The sequence below is a fragment of the Dioszegia hungarica genome (assembly GCF_025882075.1).
Source record: "Dioszegia hungarica strain PDD-24b-2 chromosome Unknown MKK02contig_32, whole genome shotgun sequence".
NCBI lineage: Eukaryota > Fungi > Basidiomycota > Tremellomycetes > Tremellales > Bulleribasidiaceae > Dioszegia > Dioszegia hungarica.
This window is the reverse complement of record NW_026515781.1, coordinates 488583-504873: the sequence shown is the minus strand read 5'-3', so window position 1 is coordinate 504873 and position 16291 is coordinate 488583. Positions and strand designations below refer to the sequence as shown.

Sequence of the window (16291 nt, the reverse complement as noted above, 5' to 3'; positions counted from 1 at the left end):
ATGTTGGAGCGTAACAAAGCTCAGAGTAGTAGTGGTAGTATGTCCGAAGCTAAATATATCATCTCAGTCCCTCCAGCTCGGAGTTCTTCGTCGACGCGAGTACAAGCTGCTAGCTGCATAGGCCAAGATGAAACGAGGTGTTTCAGATAAGGAAATCTGAAACGTCCACTATGAGGCCACGTGTTTACCCCTTTGATCCCGCCACTCTACAGTCGCTTGCCGCCCGGTCACTCGGCTACGCTGCTGCTTACACACTTAACACCCTACATCTTCCTTCTCAGCTACAGAACCCTTACACAAACAACACAAGATGTGCAAGCAGGTCATTTGCCCAAACGACGGTATGCCGACTTGGTGGGGATGCGGTGAGTTCTGTCTGTCATGGCCTGAGGATGTCCGAAGTGGGGCTAGCGAGGTCTGCTGTCCCGGCCAAATGGGAGGCTATCCAGGATGTCCTCAAGATGAGGATCAAGCTGACATCGTCAGGCGGCCATATTGAGATCGTAAGCTCCAGAGCGAGCGCATGTGTGTAGACAGAGCTGATGGTACCAAGGCGCTCGCAGGCGTCCCCGAAGCCCAGCGGTGCCAGTGCGAGCACGTCCCCGTTCCGGGCAAGCCGGGAGTGTATGAGGTGGCGCAGGGGGACCACAAGAAGGAGGGTGATGCCAAGGTGAATGTGGAGATGGAGAATTGAGTCGCGATTCAGAGCCATCAAGAAGGGAAGGGAAGGCCAGAGTGGGGAGGGCCAGGAAGAAGTCGAGTCTGTCAAGTCAAGTCAGTCAGTCATTCATTCAAGGGTCTCGTAGCGGATATGCAAGGATGGTAACAGTACAAATGGTACAAGTCGTGTACAAGCTATATCTTTAAGGTGCGATCCGAGCGATACCCCCACCAGGCACCAGCACGACGTCTCGCCCGTTCTGCTCCGCCTTATCTGAGCGAAGTGAGAGCCGCCACGAGCCGGACGAGTTACTCAGCGCCCTTGACTGCTCTAATGGCGGGCGTCTTCAGAGCCAGCTGTCACTCCGGTCATGCGTCCATGACCATCTCCCCCTCAGCCGCCTCCGCAGCATTTCCGCCTGCAGTAGCACCATCCGTCCAGTCCTCCGCTTCTCCTTCGCCCTTATCTGCAAACCCCATCGCGTCCGCCTTGCCTGCTCTGAAAAGCACAACATCATCGCTATCCTTGAATATGCGGATCTGGCGGAGGAGATCGACGCGGGATGCATCGAGATAGGTGTCGTTCTCGTGGTAGCTGTATAGGAGGCGGACGGTGTGGGGATGCGTGAGATCTGGGACTTCTGCGAAGCGTCAGCAATTCTCCTTGATCACTGACCCTCTTCAACAGGTCAATGATTAGTGACAAAGACTTACCGAAGCCAGTCTCAAACTCCTTGGTCTCCTTCGCCTTCCTCGCCTCCAGCTCCAGATACTCCTTGGACTTTGGCCGTCCCGGTCTCCTATCCGCTTCGAGCTCTTCCATGCGGAGATCATCTCGATCCAGGAAGATCTGGACAATCTCTTTCAGGGACGCGAGGGTGAGGGGATGTGGCGATGTGAGGGCGTGCATGAAGAAGACTGGGCGGAGGACTGTGGATCAGCTAGACTTAACCTTTGGGTTTATGGGGATGACGCACGTTTAGCTGAAGAGGTGCCTCGACGGTTTTTGGTCTGATGCTGAAGTTTTGCTGTTCGGAGGGTTACTCGGGTAAGCTGACTAGCTGAGGGTGTTAGCATAGCCCAGAGAGAGGAGTACAAGGTAGGGAAGGGTGGCTGACCTTTCCGAGATCCTGGGTGGATGACGTCCTTCCCCTTGATGGCTTTCTTTGTTATTTTTCGATTTCCCGGCATTGTGGCTGATATCCAGGCGGACAGATGAGCTGGCGCTGGGGTGGTAGTATAGCAGGGATGATGGACAGATGATGGGTGTATCACGCAGGGGAAGGAGATCAAAATCTTGGTAGTGGAGGTCAGTTACGTAAATGACCTGAGCACCAAGGAGGAACGCGTTGCGCGACACCATTTCGACGATGATTTGATAGTAAAGTACATAGTATTACTGGAACAGATACAGCGCGCTGAGGTAGTGGGTGAGCTGCCTGGACCATGTCTTGGTGCACAGATTTACAGCAGCTGATGAAGCAGCGAAATGACCTCGCAGCAGCTCTCCGCTCTGTCCGACCCCGTCGCGCTGGCCAAGCTTCAGATCCTGGTCATTCCCGTCCAACCTTCAGGGCGCAACTCGCCTCGCCTATCAGAAGCAGTCTACTCGCACTGGGCAATCTTGATCAAGCGGCATCAGTCAATCCGCGGGGATGAGATCCGGCCATCCAGCTCCGCCCTGAGCTCGAGCTCGGCACATACCAGAGGATCCACCGGTTCCTCCTCTGCCCGAGCTCGGTTTCTGCCTGCCTCATCAGCAACCTCCGTCGGCCACGCGAACACGAATCAACATGTCCATCTGGCGTTCCCGAACCACCCGCCCGCGAGGCATCTGTACCCTCTCAATCTGCTGAGATTGGCGAGCTTCCCACTGGTCGTCCTTGGGATAACGGTGGATGGAGGGGATGCAGCAGAGGAGACGCCGAGGGGATATAGTATGGCGGAGGAGGATGAAGAGGAGTCAGGAGATCTAGCGGGGGGATCCACACCGACTACCTCGACATTCAGCGGTATACCGGGCCGGGCAAACGGGATGGGAGGGCACGGTGGGAGGGATGCGTTCGATGATGCGGTGTCTGGGTTGTTCCCACAGGATTCGGCGTTCCCCCTCATCAGGCGACTGGTGGTCGTTCCATCGGATCTACCGAGGTCCCCCAATCCCAATACCTCGCCGAGAAAGGGTGGTTTCATGGAGACGACGAGGCAGCAGAAGGGCAAGGGGAAAGAGGAAGTGAGGTATGCGCCAGGGGACGGGGGAGACTCGTGGATAGGTGGACTACTGGGAGAGATAGTGGGCGATGTTCTCGGAGAGCTTGGAGAGCTGGTAAGTCTTCCCAGAAGCTTGAGATACAGGAGGCGCTGACTTTCAGGTCACCGCCCTGGAAACGCCAACAGGTCTGAAGACGCTCTCGTCAACCCTCCTTCCCTCTCTTACTTCCACCTCGTCACATCCCCAATACCCGGATCTCTTCCCAATACGGACTACTACACCGTACGACATGCCCTCTCGATCCGGTACTTCCACGCCCACCCTTACACACTCTCAATCCGCTGACACCCTCTCCCTCTCCGGCGCAATGGGCATCACCCTCAATCGCGCCCTCACTCCAGGCGGGCGACCCACAACCGCTCTACCCTCTTCAAACCAATCTGTCGTATCGCCCATCGCGCCCGAGCCTAAGCCTGCCGCTGCGCAAAACCCTACTCGACGGTTCTCGGCCATTCCCTCCCCCTTCGCTCGGACCTCCTCGGCCGCCTCGGCCACATCGACCGCCTCGGCGGGCGGTGCGCAGTCACCTGCTGTAGCTACGAGGTATACTTCGGCGGCGTTGACCGGTGTTGCTGGAGGGAGATTGATGAAGGTGCTGGGGGATGTGTATTTGCTGGTGGGGATGTATGGAGACGCGATCAAGTGCTATGATGATGGCGCGGAACGGTGTCGCGTGACGGGAGACGTGCTGTGGGAAGCTATGGCTAGAGAAGGACGGGCGGTCGCTGGGATTGGAGAAGCTTGGGAGACAAGGGACGGATCGGTGAGTTGCATGATTGGCCTACAATTGCGCGGACTAAGGAGCTGACCAGCAGGACCGCGCTCAGCCCTTCTCATCCTCTCCCATCCCGGTCGAAATTGTCGCACACTACCTCTCTGCCCTGTCCTGCCTCGCCCGCGCCCCTCTTCCATACCCACCAACTATCCTCTCCCCCGCTCCCCATTCCATCTCCGGCACGCTCGCCCTCCCGCCCACTCCCAATCCAGGCGGCAACCCCACCCATCTCGGGACGGGGGAAGGGCTCCTCGCTTACCTATACACCTCCCTCTCCCTCCGTATCGCCCATTTCCACCTCTTCATCTGGTCCGCCGGCGGATGGGGCAGTATAGCCCTCTCTTGCCTCGTCTCCCATTCCTTCCCCCGGACGTTTCCGCCCCCACTGGACGAGGCGGCGCTACAAGACCCCTACGCCCGAACAAGGCGACATCGATTCTTTTCGTTGTTGGGAGTCAGGTCCGGGATGACACGGACGTCAGTCATGTCTCATGCGGAAGGAGCGGTGGGGCCGTATCATCGCGCCATGACCAAGATGGAGCAGATGGCGGTACATACGGAGCTGGTCTGGCTGGCACGTTGGCTCGATATGCCGCGTCATGAGGCTATCTACGGGCGGGAGGTGGTCAGGCGGCTGGGCGCGCTTGTTGTCGATGGCCGGGCGGAAACGAGGCGAACGGCCAAAGCTGGGTTCTCGGGTTCAGCGCCTCGGGGAAGCGTCCATGGGGAGACCTCAAGCGCAAGTGCAGCCAGCGTAGGACTGGGCTTTGGGATCTCCGTACCCAACAAAGAAGTCGTGGTGCGCCGCCGAGAAACGTCTGAGGGCAATACGGCCATCATGGCGCTGATCGAGCGTATCCTTGGGATACTCAATATCGACCTCCTCGCTCCCCTTCCTTCCTCCAACTTTCCACACGCCTCGCTCGCTCCCAGATCTGCCAAAGGAAAAGGCAAGATGGACGACCTTGACCCGAAACACCCTGAACCCCGGTTCGGATGGCCTGAAATCCAGGTGGACACGCTGCAGTCACTCGTCACCGTAGCGGAAAGCCTAGCGGACCAGGAGATGGTGGTACGGCTGGCATTATCTGCCCTCAAGGAGCTCGGGGGATTCTTGCACCAGGGAAGTCAGGCGCAGTTGGTCAGGCTGACAGCGGGGGCGATGGGGACGATGAAGCGCAGAGGGAGGTGGAGAGGGGGTGTGGAGTGGTGGGTCCCTGGAAAGATTGTTTTGAGTTTGGAAGTGGCTGCGTGAGTCATATCAGCTAGAAGGTGCCTATAGCAGCTTGATGGCTGACGAGGTAGGCTGCCGGCGAATCGATTTCCGGTCGAACACGCCGCTAGCGAGATTGTCCAGAAGGATCCATTCTTGTACAATCCTCGAATCAAGGCGGTTGAAGCTGGGAAGGTGAGCTTAGAGCCGAACATTGTTGGGACACAAGCTTACGCAGAGCAGACGGTCATTGTTTCGAATGAACAAGTCGACATCTTTGTGACGCTCTCCAATCCGTTTGCGTTCGATCTCGAAATCGCCGATCTCTCGCTCATGTGAGCTGCACATCTCTGGAATAAGGACCAAGCTGATAAGATCAGCACATCCGGCGTCCAATTCCTCGCCAACCCCCTTCCGATCGTCTTACCCGCCAATTCCGTCCAGACCGTTCGCGTGACAGGGATCTCGCCGTCTCCCGGCTCGCTGTATGTTCAAGGCATATCCATCCGCCTTCCCGATGGATCATCGACCAAGGTGTTCATGCCCGTCGTGGATGAGAAGGCTCGGGTACGGAAAGAGAAGCGAAGGAGTCGAGTTGCGGGTGAAGGGGGCAAGATGAAGCGGACAGGAACCGAGGCGAGATACGAGGCTCGGACCGTCGTGATTGGGGAGGATGGAGCGAAAGAGGGAGAAGAGGACGAGGGGGCGCTGGAAGAAGGGGAGAGATGGCTTGAGTGTCAGGTTGTCAGGGAGTTGCCGCTCCTCTGGGTCAAGCGGAGTAATCTGGCGCATGGGACAGTTATGCTGTATAATGGCGAATCGTGAGCTGTCGTATACCTACGTTCAGAGGATAAAGCTGACGAGCAGGACGACTCTTCGTCTGACGCTCGAGAATTCCTCTTCTACGCCTGTCAACTTCCTCAAGCTCTCCTTTGACGACAATACCCTTCGCGAAGCCCGGTCGGTCCTCAATGAAGAGCTGTCCCCGCGGGACGTGTACGAAGTAGAGTGGGACATGATCAAGCGACCCGTCTTTTCTCAGGATGGATTCATGGCGGCAGAGGTGAATATCCCGCCTGGGGGCAGGTATACCGTCTCAGTCAAATGTCTCGGCAAGGTCGGATGGTAAGTCTCTTCAGCTCGCGATAGATCCACAAGGAGAAATAGAGCTGATGGGATAGTACGGACGGCTCCATCCGTATCGACTATGGGTATATCGATCCCGCGCTTGCTGCCGAGGCCGGTTCATCGTTCCATACCAGACAAATTACCTTCCCTGTCCTGTTTACAGTCTACCACACCCTCGAGCTGCACGATCTCGATATACTTCGCTTTCCCGCTTCGGGCTCGGGCAAGCGGTCTCTCCCGAATGGTTCGACCGCGACTGTCTCGCCGGAAGATAAGCTTCGGCGCGCGATGGAGCAAGAGACAGATGGGGACTATTGCCTCGTTGCGCTGCTCGTGCGGAATGCGTACGGTGTGCCGTTCGAGGTGTCTCTCACTAGACTATTTCAAGAAAGCGGAGAGGGAGATGAAGTGGAGGAGGATCTGAGAAGTACTCGCCTGATCCCACCCGGCGCGAGCGAGCGGTACGTCACCTCACCTCAGCTTTGTGCTATAGTTATGACTTAGAGCACAAGCTGACTCCTCAGCCTTTTCATTCCATTCCCCCGCCTCTCCCTCCCCCCGGCAATTACCTCCCCACCCATCCCCTCCCTCACGTCCCGCCAGTACATCCGAGATCAGACCGGCCGAACTGCCCTCCAAGTCCAGAAAGACCGAGAGCTGTTTTGGTATCGCGAACACCTGCTCTCCCGGCTCCGCCTAGACTGGACCGAACCCGCTACTGGCGGTGCGGGGCAGAAAAGGACGGGCGAGCTTAGTATGCGGAATCATGAGGTCGGGGAGGGGATGATGGGGCTGCTGAGGGTTGAGGAGGTGGATGTTGTGGTGAGGGTGGGCGATGAAGGAGGGCGCGGGAGCGAGGTGAAGTCGGGCGAGTTTGTGAAGGTTGAGGTGGAGGTGAAGAATCGTCTCGGTGAGTCGACCAGAACTGTCCGTCCGTCGGTAAAGTGAAGCTGACCGAGAAGAACATCCACTACGGTGCGAAGTCCGGCTTGAGCCTCTCTCATCAACCGACCCATCCTCCCAATCCAGCAACAATCGCCATTCGCTCAACGCCGGTGCCTCGCCCGCCGCGCTTCCCCGGCACATCATCATCGACGGCGTCCTCGCCTCCATTCTCCCCTCGATAGAACAGGGGCAGAGCGGGAAACACGGAATCAGCGCCATCTTTCTCGCGGAGGGGAGCTTTGCTTTTAGGGCGGTCGTTCTTGAGCTGGGACCTGTTGGGGGTGCAGCAACAGGTGGGAGCAAGGATGCAGCAGGAAATGGGCAGAGTCAGGGCAGGGTGTGGGTGTCTGAGACTGTCAAGGTGCAGGTATCTTGATGTCATAGATTCATCTAGAGCTGTTATCTTACATAGGCATCTTGCATAGCTTTGCCCCTCTCCCGATATTGTTTGGAATGGCAGTTGACCTGCTGACTGCATGACCTATACGGTGCTCGCGGAAAGACAAGATGCATACACAAACCGAGGACCCCTTTGCACATCCCCAGAACCCGGAAAACACCTCTTCTCTCTATTCGCATATTCGTACACTTTTAGATCGTCCACCTCGACACAGCACACAAAACCCATCTACGCCGTGATCCGCTTGGCCGCGCGATACTTCTTGAGACACCCCTTAAAGTCTGGCCACTTGGAATCCGGTCCATCCGGCGCTGGCACTGACCTCGTCAGCTCTTGTTCCCCCGCCCTGAGTTGCAAGCTCTAGACTTACGCCAAATACCATTGTTGACATTCAGGATCTTCATCTTTTTGTGGTACCTGAGATCCGTCAAAAGCTTGGGAGTGATGAGGAAGTATCTGCCAGTCAGCTCCTGCTCTGCTCTGGCCTCTCCGCTAGATCTTTCGGGCGCCAAGAAAACTCACTGTCCAGCATCCTGATCACACGTCACGCCCACCAGCTGATTATGCACGCCCCGTTCCGCGCGCTGGTCCATCCCCTGGTTGATCTCATCGACGAGCGAGAATGGCGTCCGCGACATGCTCGCGAGCGACATGAGGTACGTGACGGTCGCGAGGGATCGTTCCTTTCCTACGTCAGCCCCACTCTTGCCCTGAAACGCGGGATACAACTCACTCCTCCAGACTGTCTCGACCCGGACAGAATCTGCAAAGCATCGTCCGTCCGATAACTGACGAGAATGTTGATCCCCCAATCCTCGTAATTACCCTCGACGCGGTCGAGCTTGACTTCACCATGGCAGCCGATACCTATATTAATTAGCCGACATAAACATGACAATGAGATCCAGGATGCTTACGCAGGAAAGCCCCTGAGAACTTTTCGTCGACAATCTTGATCAATTCCTCCAGAGCAGGATCGAAGTCTTCCTGGTCTTGATCAGCTCAAAGCATATGGTGACTGCTAAAGTGAACTTGCCAGGATAGCATTGATCCGCTTTCTGCCCTTCTCGGCCTTCTTGGTTTGCTCGTCTGCATTTGCCACTAGGACTTCGAGCTGTGTCGTCAGCTTTGTCACGATTCCAGGCGACTTGAAGCTCACCTTTTCAACCAGCCTCCTGTGTCGGTCCACGACGGACCGGTCGACACCGACACTTAATTGCAGCTTGACTCTGACCTCTTTCAGATCTGCGTCGAGCTCTTCGGCCGATACCGCCGGAGGGAGGGTGCGGTCGTGCAGTGGCTGAAAGGGTAAGCTCGGTACACGGACATTCACGAGCTGGACGTAGGCATACCGGTTCGACTTCGTGCAGCCTTTCAGTGACCGAGTTGGTATCGTCCCCCAACGCCCTCAACCGCTCCTTGAACAAATTGTCCAGCTGCAGCTTGTTGGCATTGGCGGCTTGGATCGTCCGTGTGCCTAAGATGCTTGTCAGCCCCACTCACCGGCCACCCCTCTCAGCTTTCATAGTAGACTAGACTTACATTTCCCAATCTCCTCCTCCAACTCCTCCATATCCCCCGAAGACTCCTTCTTCTTCTGCTCAATCGCCTTGAGATCCGCCGTGACCTGCATGAGCTCCAAGCGGCGGGCACAAATCGCCTGCCCAAAAGCAAGATACCGCTCTTGCTGGGTTTGCGCCTCGGCAATAATCGCGAGCCGCTCTTCGAGATTGGCCTGGATTTTGGCCTTGAGTTCAGCCGTTTTGGCAGCCACATCGGTGGTCTTGACGTGTTTCAAGTCGGCCTCCGCTTGGGCTAGGAGCGGCATCAGCGCTGTACAGCCTCCAGCCAAAGCAGAAGTAGACTCACATTTAGTCAAGGCGGCCTTTCGCCTGCCCGTATTTTTCTCACTGATCTCCTTCAAGCCCGCATCGATCTCGACCTAGAGATATTAGCTCGAACCTTCGTTTCGTCAACACAACCCGATAACCCACCATTTGCCCCTTCAGCTCCTTGCCCTTCTCCCTCGCCGCATCCGTCGCTTGCCGGAGCTCATCAAGCGGTCCCTCTGCATCCCGCCGCCTCCGCTTCAGATCCGTCATCTCATCGTTGAGCTTCTGCAGGCCCTCGGTGTCTACGGCAATGTTGAATGCCTGAGCAGGCCGGAGTCGGTCCGTCCGCATAAAGGTGTCTTTCCGACCATACCTCGACCGCCCGATAGTGGTGATCTCGCTTGACGTGACGTATCTCGAGACTCCGGCGCGCTCGCATGCGTCCGCGTCGATCCGGTCACCGTTTCGAGTAGTGACGGCGAGTCGGGAGAGACCACACCGTTCGTTCAGGAAGGCAATGACGGGCGCTTCTGCCTCTACAAAGTCGCTCGCCCAGCCTTCAAAGCCAAGTCCGTTCAACTAAAAATGTGAGCCAAAGTCTCCCGTGTATTTCGCAAAAGGGGACATACCGTTTCTTTGTTGCAAGGCTTGTGGGGGTTGAGCGAGGTCTCATCCACATGCACCTGAGAGAGGTAAAGCTGGACCTTCCCGCCAGGCATGTGCTGGGTTCGGCCATCCCGGTTCCTCCTCTGCCAAGGTGGGAAGCTGTGCCTCCCGAGCTCCAAAAGACGATTATAGTCGTTTCTCGTCTGCACGATGAAGGTCTAGCTCATCAGCACTATTCCCTTCTCCAATACGAAATACTCACTTGTCGCTGACCAAAGTTCGTTCCCGCCTCGACCTGCGAAGCATACCGCCTATCATTGACGTGTACCGAGATCATCGGCGGCTTGCACACCGGCTTTTCAAACTCGTCGCCATGCTTCTCCAGCCAGTTCAGGATGTAGTTCATGGATCCGCCTCCGACGCTCCTGGCGGCATCTTCCTTTTGCTTCTGGATACTCGATAGCCGCTCGTGCCTGCTGATCAGCCATCATCCCCGCAGCACAATCAGCTAAGCACTTACTGTTTAATCCGGTTGTCAATCTCCGTCATCCACGTCGACATCTTGTTCTGCATCTCCCCATATCGGCCCCCGACATCCTCAAAATCCTTCTTGGCCTGCTGCATCTCCGTCCAGAGAGTTTTCTGGTCTGATCAGCCGCGCCCCCAATCACCCCGCAGTAAACAGAATCACTAACCCTGGACTGCTGGAGCTCGGTTTGCTGAGCCGCCATATCCTCCACGGGCTGGTCGAGAACAGCCTGAGCCTGCCGAATTCTCGCCTGAATATCCGCCTTGGCCTTCTCCTCTCGCTTGACAATCTGCTTGATCCGCCCGAGCTGGTCCTCGAAGTTTCCCACTGCATCTTCCTGGTTTGATCAGCTTCGGGCCTTTACGACCTCACTTTCAGACACTCCACAGCCAGAAGCTCACCTTGGTCGAGATGCGCTTCCACGAAGTCCTAGTCTCCTTCTCAAAGTCCTTGAGTGTCTTGTCGGCCGTATCGCACCGCTTTCGGATCGCCTCGACCTTCTTCTTGTACGTGCTGCCATCTCAGCTTTCCATTCTCGCCCGTTTGACTCAGTACTCACTCTTGCGTACTCACTCTTGCAAGTCCTTGATGGGCTGGCTACGCGAGAGGCGCTTGCCCATTTCGCGTTTGAGATCCGCCTTTTGCTGCTTGGCCTCGGCCAGGGCGGTGACGAGCGTGTAGCGTTCGGCGGCAATGACGAGGCATGCAAGTACTTTTTCCTGGAATGTCAGCTACGGCCTCGTGTTCTTCCTCCTGTGGTGGCCTACCTGCTTCTGGAGATCCTCGCGTTCCAAGAAGTGTGCCACATCGGGAGCTAGCAAATTGACTTGGTTTTGAACAGTATCGCGCTCAGCCTTGGTCTCCTCGAGCGTCTACTCTGTCAGCTCCCTTCCTTGATGTCTATGAGACGGGCGGCTTACATTTTCCATCCCATGTCGCTCCTTCCCAAGCTCGCAGAGCTCTGTAAACCAGTTTGACAGACGCGAGTCACCCGCTGCGCGCATAGTCTCAATGAGCACCCGCTTGGGATCCAACTTGGCGAAATCGGCCACCTTGTCTTGAGGAAGGAAGGAGCTGGGGTCGACGTCAGAGCTAGCCTCCGTTTGATTAGGGTCAGACTCACCAGAGGTTACCCGCCTGAATCCCAAAGCTAGCAACGAGCGCCTTGATGTCTCGCTGGGTGGCCGGTTTATCTGTCCCGTCAGCTATCTCCGCATCAAAAGCGGCGTGCGATATCAGCTTACTGTTGAGCTTGAAAGCAGAACCGTTCTTCTCCTTGTCGAATCGCCGATAAATGATGGGGTTCGGCTGGCCCGGACGCCCCTTGATCTCCACCTCGATGGAAGCGACTTCGCATCCCTGTTTGACGTACGACTTGAGGTTATCGATTCGGCCCATCACCTATCGTGTCAGCTTTGCCGTTCGGTGGACGTCTCAACGACGGAGGTCGCACCTGGGTTCCAAAGCCCAAACCCAGCGCTATCCCGGCAGCGATAGACGACTTTCCAGTCCCGTTCGGTCCGAGAATCATGTTCAGATTCGGTCCAGGACGGAACTCGACGTGATCATACGTCATAAAATTGACGAGCTTCATCCGGACCACCGAGCCAGAAACGTATCTACCCATCAGCCAGAGATCAAGGCAAGAAGAAAAAGCTCACCCGTCCTCTCCCCGCTGGAACTCTGGGCGCATGGTACCTCCACCCGGCGCTCCCTCAAAATCATCGCCGCTCCCTGCACCGTCGTCCCCACTCCCATCCTCATCGTCCCCGCCGTTCGCTGCTGCCGACGCCCTCCCCTTCCCCTTCCCCTTGCCTTTACCATTCGCAGCCGGCGCCTCGCTCCTCGACCGCTTCACCGGCGTCTCCCTCTCCACTTCCTCGTCGCTGTTCAGCTCACCCTCGTCCGAGTTTGCGGCGGCAGACGAGGTAGTGGGTAAAACTTTGGTAGTCCGCTTCTTCTTCCCCGCGGGCGGTTTGGACGGAGTCGGGTGATCCTCCTCCTCGGACGTGTCGGAGAGGACAACGTTCGAGGCGCGTTTCCGGCCCCGAGCGGGCGTAGTGGAGCCTTCTGCTGCCATTTGAGCGGTATATATAGGTGTAGATGATAGAGAGATATTTGCGAGAGTTGAAGTTGACGGTGGGAAGTCGCGTCGGGAGAAGAGGACGCGTCTGTACGTAAACAGTATGACGTGGCTTACGTGGTCCGCTTACTCGTATCACTCGGGGGCGGTCCGTGCGTATAAACGACTACTCTTCGCCTACATAGGTGTCCAGCCTCTCCTTCTATCTCTCGCATCCACCTCATATCTTCCGGTATCTCCCCCTAGACTGCTCGTACGGACTCTCCAGAGTCCTGGCTACCCATCGATACCTCGAGCGTCCCCCCTGGTTCCCGTCTCACCCTATCCGATCCCCTTCCTTCCGACCCCTCTCCAGCATGTCCCACGCCCCTTCCGCTCAACCGAACGGACTCGCATCCACCTCTTCTGCTCCCCATATTGCCACTCCGGCATCATATCACCCTCTTCCGCGCCCTCAGCCACTCCCACCGCTCGTCAGGGTCGATACGCAGGCTATCAAGCAGGAGCTGCACGATGCGCTCGGAGAGAATGGGCTGGCGTATTGGAAGGCTGTGAATGGGTATTTAGTGGGCCAGCTGAGCCGGCGGGAGCTGGAGGGGATGGTCAGAGGATGGTTGAAGGGCGATAAGCGTAAGTTCTGCCCAAGTATCTGTGATCATCACCGAGAATTGTGCTCCCAGTCTCTCCGTTGTTCTCTGGACCACGCCGACCGTGCAGTACCTCTCCACAACAAGCTCCTCATTTCCCTCCTCCACAACGCCTCCACACCGTCACAAGCACCTCCCTCGGCCCTCCTCGGCCGGAAACGGAAGCGCGTACCAGCTCACGACCCCGACTTTGATATAGACGAAGCCCACATTGAGCCAAAGCTACGGATAGCGCAATGGGTCGGGTCTCTGACTCAGCGAGATCGAGGGCGGCTCAGACGCGCGATGAACAAGGCGGCGGAGGAAGAGGCGGCTGCCGCTGCGGGTACCACATCGGCCGCTGGGGCTGACGGGGCGGCTGGAGGTACAGCGGGCGGGACGGACAAGCCGCCAGAAGATCCAGAGGCATACCGCCGAAAGTCCACCTTTACTCCAAGTAAGCATCCCTCTGTTCGGTCTTAACAAGCGATGTACTGTTCTGATTGCTACCCAGATATCACCCTTCCCTCCATATCCATGCCCGACCGCGCCCTCCCATCCTCCTCAGCCCTCCTATCCCGTCTCCAAGCCATCGCAGCCGCGAATGACCTCCGCCTCCCCTCGGACCCCGAAGACGTCGGCGAATTCCTCTCCCTCGGGCTCGACTCGCACCTCTCGGAGATTCTGCATGGTCTTGTCCACCTCACGGGGCGCGAACGACCGGGTAACGAGAGTATTCGGATACCTTTGGCGCATCAGTCTTACCCCACGCCTGAGAGCTATGACGGGGATGACGGCGACGAGGCGGAAGGTAGTGGGGCCGGACGGAAACCGTCTCTTCATGCCTCGCCAGACCTTCCCCAGCCGGACGTCCAGACGCTACATCACCTCCTTACGCTCCAACCTGGCGTCCACCCACACCCCTCTCCGGCGATATATCAACTTCGGACGAACCATACCCTCGGACAAATCGACGCACATCGTTCTCTGCATTCCTCGTCGCCTAGGCAGTCCCAGCCTCCCACGCCTTCTCTCGCGCACATGCCTCGACCGACGGGTACCGGTACCGCCAACCCTATTCCCCCTCTCGGAGCCGTCCCCAGCGCCGGCCCATCCAGGCTCCACGCGCAAAACCCCACACCGCCCGACAGCCCCTCACGGCCCATCGTACCCATGCATCTCCCCTCTTCTACAGGCTTCACCTCCGGCGGCGGGATCGGAGGAAGCTACGCCCAGCGCGTAGAGGCTGTAGGGCGGAATCTGCTCGAGTCGGGGTTGTTGAAGATTGAGGTTCCGGACAAGGGGGAGGAAGATCCGGCGGGTGGGGTGGGGGCAGGGGTGAAGGGGAAGAAGAAGAAGCATGGGTTGCATTGGAAGTATGAGGATCCGGCTTTTATACTTAGAGATATCCTAGGGTAGGCGCTATTAGCAGGGGTGGAGAAGGAGAGGCCTGGAGAGGCGCGGGAAGACTTCGAGAGAGAGGTTGTACATATCGCCCACATGTATCTATCAGGTGTTCTGTGTGAAGATTTCCCAGGTTTGAGGTCGTGCAATGATAGCAGAGGCAATTGACCGCTTTCGTGCTCGCAGGCTGCATCTCAGAAGTCAGTAGGAACACGGTTGACATTGTCTGCAGGCCACTAATCACATCAACGAAGTTTATCAACCCTTCGGTCCGTCAGCAGTGAGCGGTCAGTGCTCATCAGTCAGGGAGACCTCACAGCTGCGATCCCCAATAACGCTTCAATGTCCGTATGCACACCTCCCCATGCTCAAACGCCTACCTACACCCGACGCCGACCCTCCTGCTCCTCTTGTATCGACCTCGCTGCTGCCCGCTCAAGCGAAGAAGGCGAGCAGAGCAGCAGCAACGACACCCGCACCCGACACGCCGGCCGTGAGCTGCCCAGCGGCCCTGGAGGACGACGCAGCCGCTGCAGCCTGTTGATGTCAGCTTCGTCCCTGATTCCTCGCATCGATGAGAAGGAGGTCGCGTGTGGGGAGCTCACAGATGACCCGGAAGCCGAGATCTGGCTAAGCGTCGCCGAAGCAGATTGGGACGCGCCGCTCATGCTGGCCGAGCTGGCCGAGCTAGACGAGCTAGACCTGGTGTGTCAGCTTTAACGTTCTCTTTTCCTTCAAGACAGCGCGTGGTGTAGCTGTAAAGAGACTCACGCAGTCGCATCCCCCTGCTTGACCTCAAAGTAATCGCTCTGCGCCAAGATCCCCGCCTGACTGCTCGTCGAGATAAAGTTGACGCGGTACTGCTGTCCCACAGCGACGTAGGAGGTGGGCGTGTACGTGTACGACCCATCGGCGGTGTTGACTTCTTTGGCGAGCGTGGTGGGTGCGTTGGGGGTGTTGGGCGAAATCAGCTGAATTGTGAAGTTCCCGGGATCAGTGGAGACGGACTGGTGGATTAGCACGGCGCGAGGACCGGGCAGTGGTATATGTGGACCAGCGACTCACGTCCCACATGATCATCTGAGGCCCGGTACTGGTCCACCCTGTGCTGTTGTTCGGCACAGTAACCTTGATGGCCATGGCGCTGAGCGCGAGGAGAGGGAGGAGGGCGAAGGCGAGCATTGTATATCTGGTGATTCGAGGTGATTCAGGTTCTGTGGTACCGAGTCTGATACTTGGGAAGTAATGAGTGTGGTGGGAAGAAGAAGAAGAAGCCTTGATGGGAGATTGATTATATGGGGATCTGGACTGAAAAGCGATGCAAGGATCTGTCCTTTGAGCTGGGAGCTTGTTGACGTTCGTGCTAATCTGACGCGCTGGGCTGACGGGCTGACGCTCGGATCTGCTCGTCCGTGTCCGCATGGCGCATGCATTCCAGCAAATTAAACCTCCGAGGAAAGCAAGAAGCGGTGCTAGCGTTTCAGGAAGCTCAGGGGTAAACAAGGACACGTCGACCTTGTTTCAGGTTTCATTGTACCTGTTTCATCGGGTCATGGGCGATGTGACTTAGAGATTACGAGGTCGGGATAGGCTCGGGTGATGTGGCTTGCTCAGTGAAGCACTGTGGCGATACTCAGTGTGGACGCTGACCTGACTCCGGACTATATGTTGCGGGAATGCTCGGAAGCCTTCTGTGTTTCAGGTGTAATTCGGGGGGCGTCTCGTCGCGCACCTCTGCTGCTCTGCGTTCATGCATTAATCTGGCCATTCGAGAACAGGTATCTCATCTTATTATGACCGTCACTCCAGATACCCCGC

General features: G+C 57.2%; 5 protein-coding genes across 5 annotated transcripts; 2 read left to right on the top strand and 3 right to left on the bottom strand.

Annotated features, from left to right (window-relative positions):
- Positions 1 to 1029: 1029 nt before the first annotated feature.
- MKK02DRAFT_35634 (uncharacterized protein) lies at positions 1030 to 1851 on the bottom strand (the record flags this gene model as incomplete). The annotated part of the gene is made up of 4 exons (XM_053089225.1): positions 1030 to 1301; positions 1375 to 1590; positions 1638 to 1721; positions 1779 to 1851. The coding sequence occupies 4 exons, from the start codon at positions 1849 to 1851 to the stop codon at positions 1030 to 1032; spliced, it is 645 nt and encodes a 214-aa protein (XP_052941651.1).
- A 298-nt stretch (positions 1852 to 2149) lies between these two features.
- MKK02DRAFT_41504 (transport protein Trs120) lies at positions 2150 to 7369 on the top strand (the record flags this gene model as incomplete). Its single annotated transcript, XM_053091589.1, has 10 exons — positions 2150 to 2986; positions 3033 to 3695; positions 3748 to 4958; positions 5013 to 5115; positions 5164 to 5255; positions 5301 to 5741; positions 5788 to 6045; positions 6102 to 6509; positions 6573 to 6958; positions 7011 to 7369. The coding sequence occupies 10 exons, from the start codon at positions 2150 to 2152 to the stop codon at positions 7367 to 7369; spliced, it is 4758 nt and encodes a 1585-aa protein (XP_052941650.1).
- A 252-nt stretch (positions 7370 to 7621) lies between these two features.
- MKK02DRAFT_21289 (putative nucleus protein) lies at positions 7622 to 12440 on the bottom strand (the record flags this gene model as incomplete). The annotated part of the gene is made up of 22 exons (XM_053086392.1): positions 7622 to 7704; positions 7764 to 7849; positions 7916 to 8076; positions 8127 to 8260; positions 8311 to 8376; positions 8426 to 8519; positions 8562 to 8764; positions 8927 to 9335; positions 9388 to 9804; positions 9855 to 10049; positions 10094 to 10307; positions 10385 to 10473; positions 10515 to 10687; positions 10741 to 10789; positions 10838 to 10907; positions 10934 to 11079; positions 11128 to 11232; positions 11281 to 11434; positions 11484 to 11553; positions 11605 to 11761; positions 11814 to 11979; positions 12022 to 12440. The coding sequence occupies 22 exons, from the start codon at positions 12438 to 12440 to the stop codon at positions 7622 to 7624; spliced, it is 3660 nt and encodes a 1219-aa protein (XP_052941649.1).
- A 359-nt stretch (positions 12441 to 12799) lies between these two features.
- On the top strand, positions 12800 to 14488 carry MKK02DRAFT_30862 (transcriptional regulator of RNA polII, SAGA, subunit-domain-containing protein; the record flags this gene model as incomplete). Its single annotated transcript, XM_053088155.1, has 3 exons — positions 12800 to 13073; positions 13161 to 13526; positions 13584 to 14488. 3 exons carry the CDS (start codon positions 12800 to 12802, stop codon positions 14486 to 14488), a joined length of 1545 nt encoding a protein of 514 aa, XP_052941648.1.
- Positions 14489 to 14908: 420 nt separating this feature from the next.
- Positions 14909 to 15655, bottom strand: MKK02DRAFT_41501 (Ser-Thr-rich glycosyl-phosphatidyl-inositol-anchored membrane family-domain-containing protein; the record flags this gene model as incomplete). The annotated part of the gene is made up of 4 exons (XM_053091588.1): positions 14909 to 15010; positions 15079 to 15175; positions 15245 to 15480; positions 15539 to 15655. 4 exons carry the CDS (start codon positions 15653 to 15655, stop codon positions 14909 to 14911), a joined length of 552 nt encoding a protein of 183 aa, XP_052941647.1.
- Between the last annotated feature and the right edge of the window lie 636 nt (positions 15656 to 16291).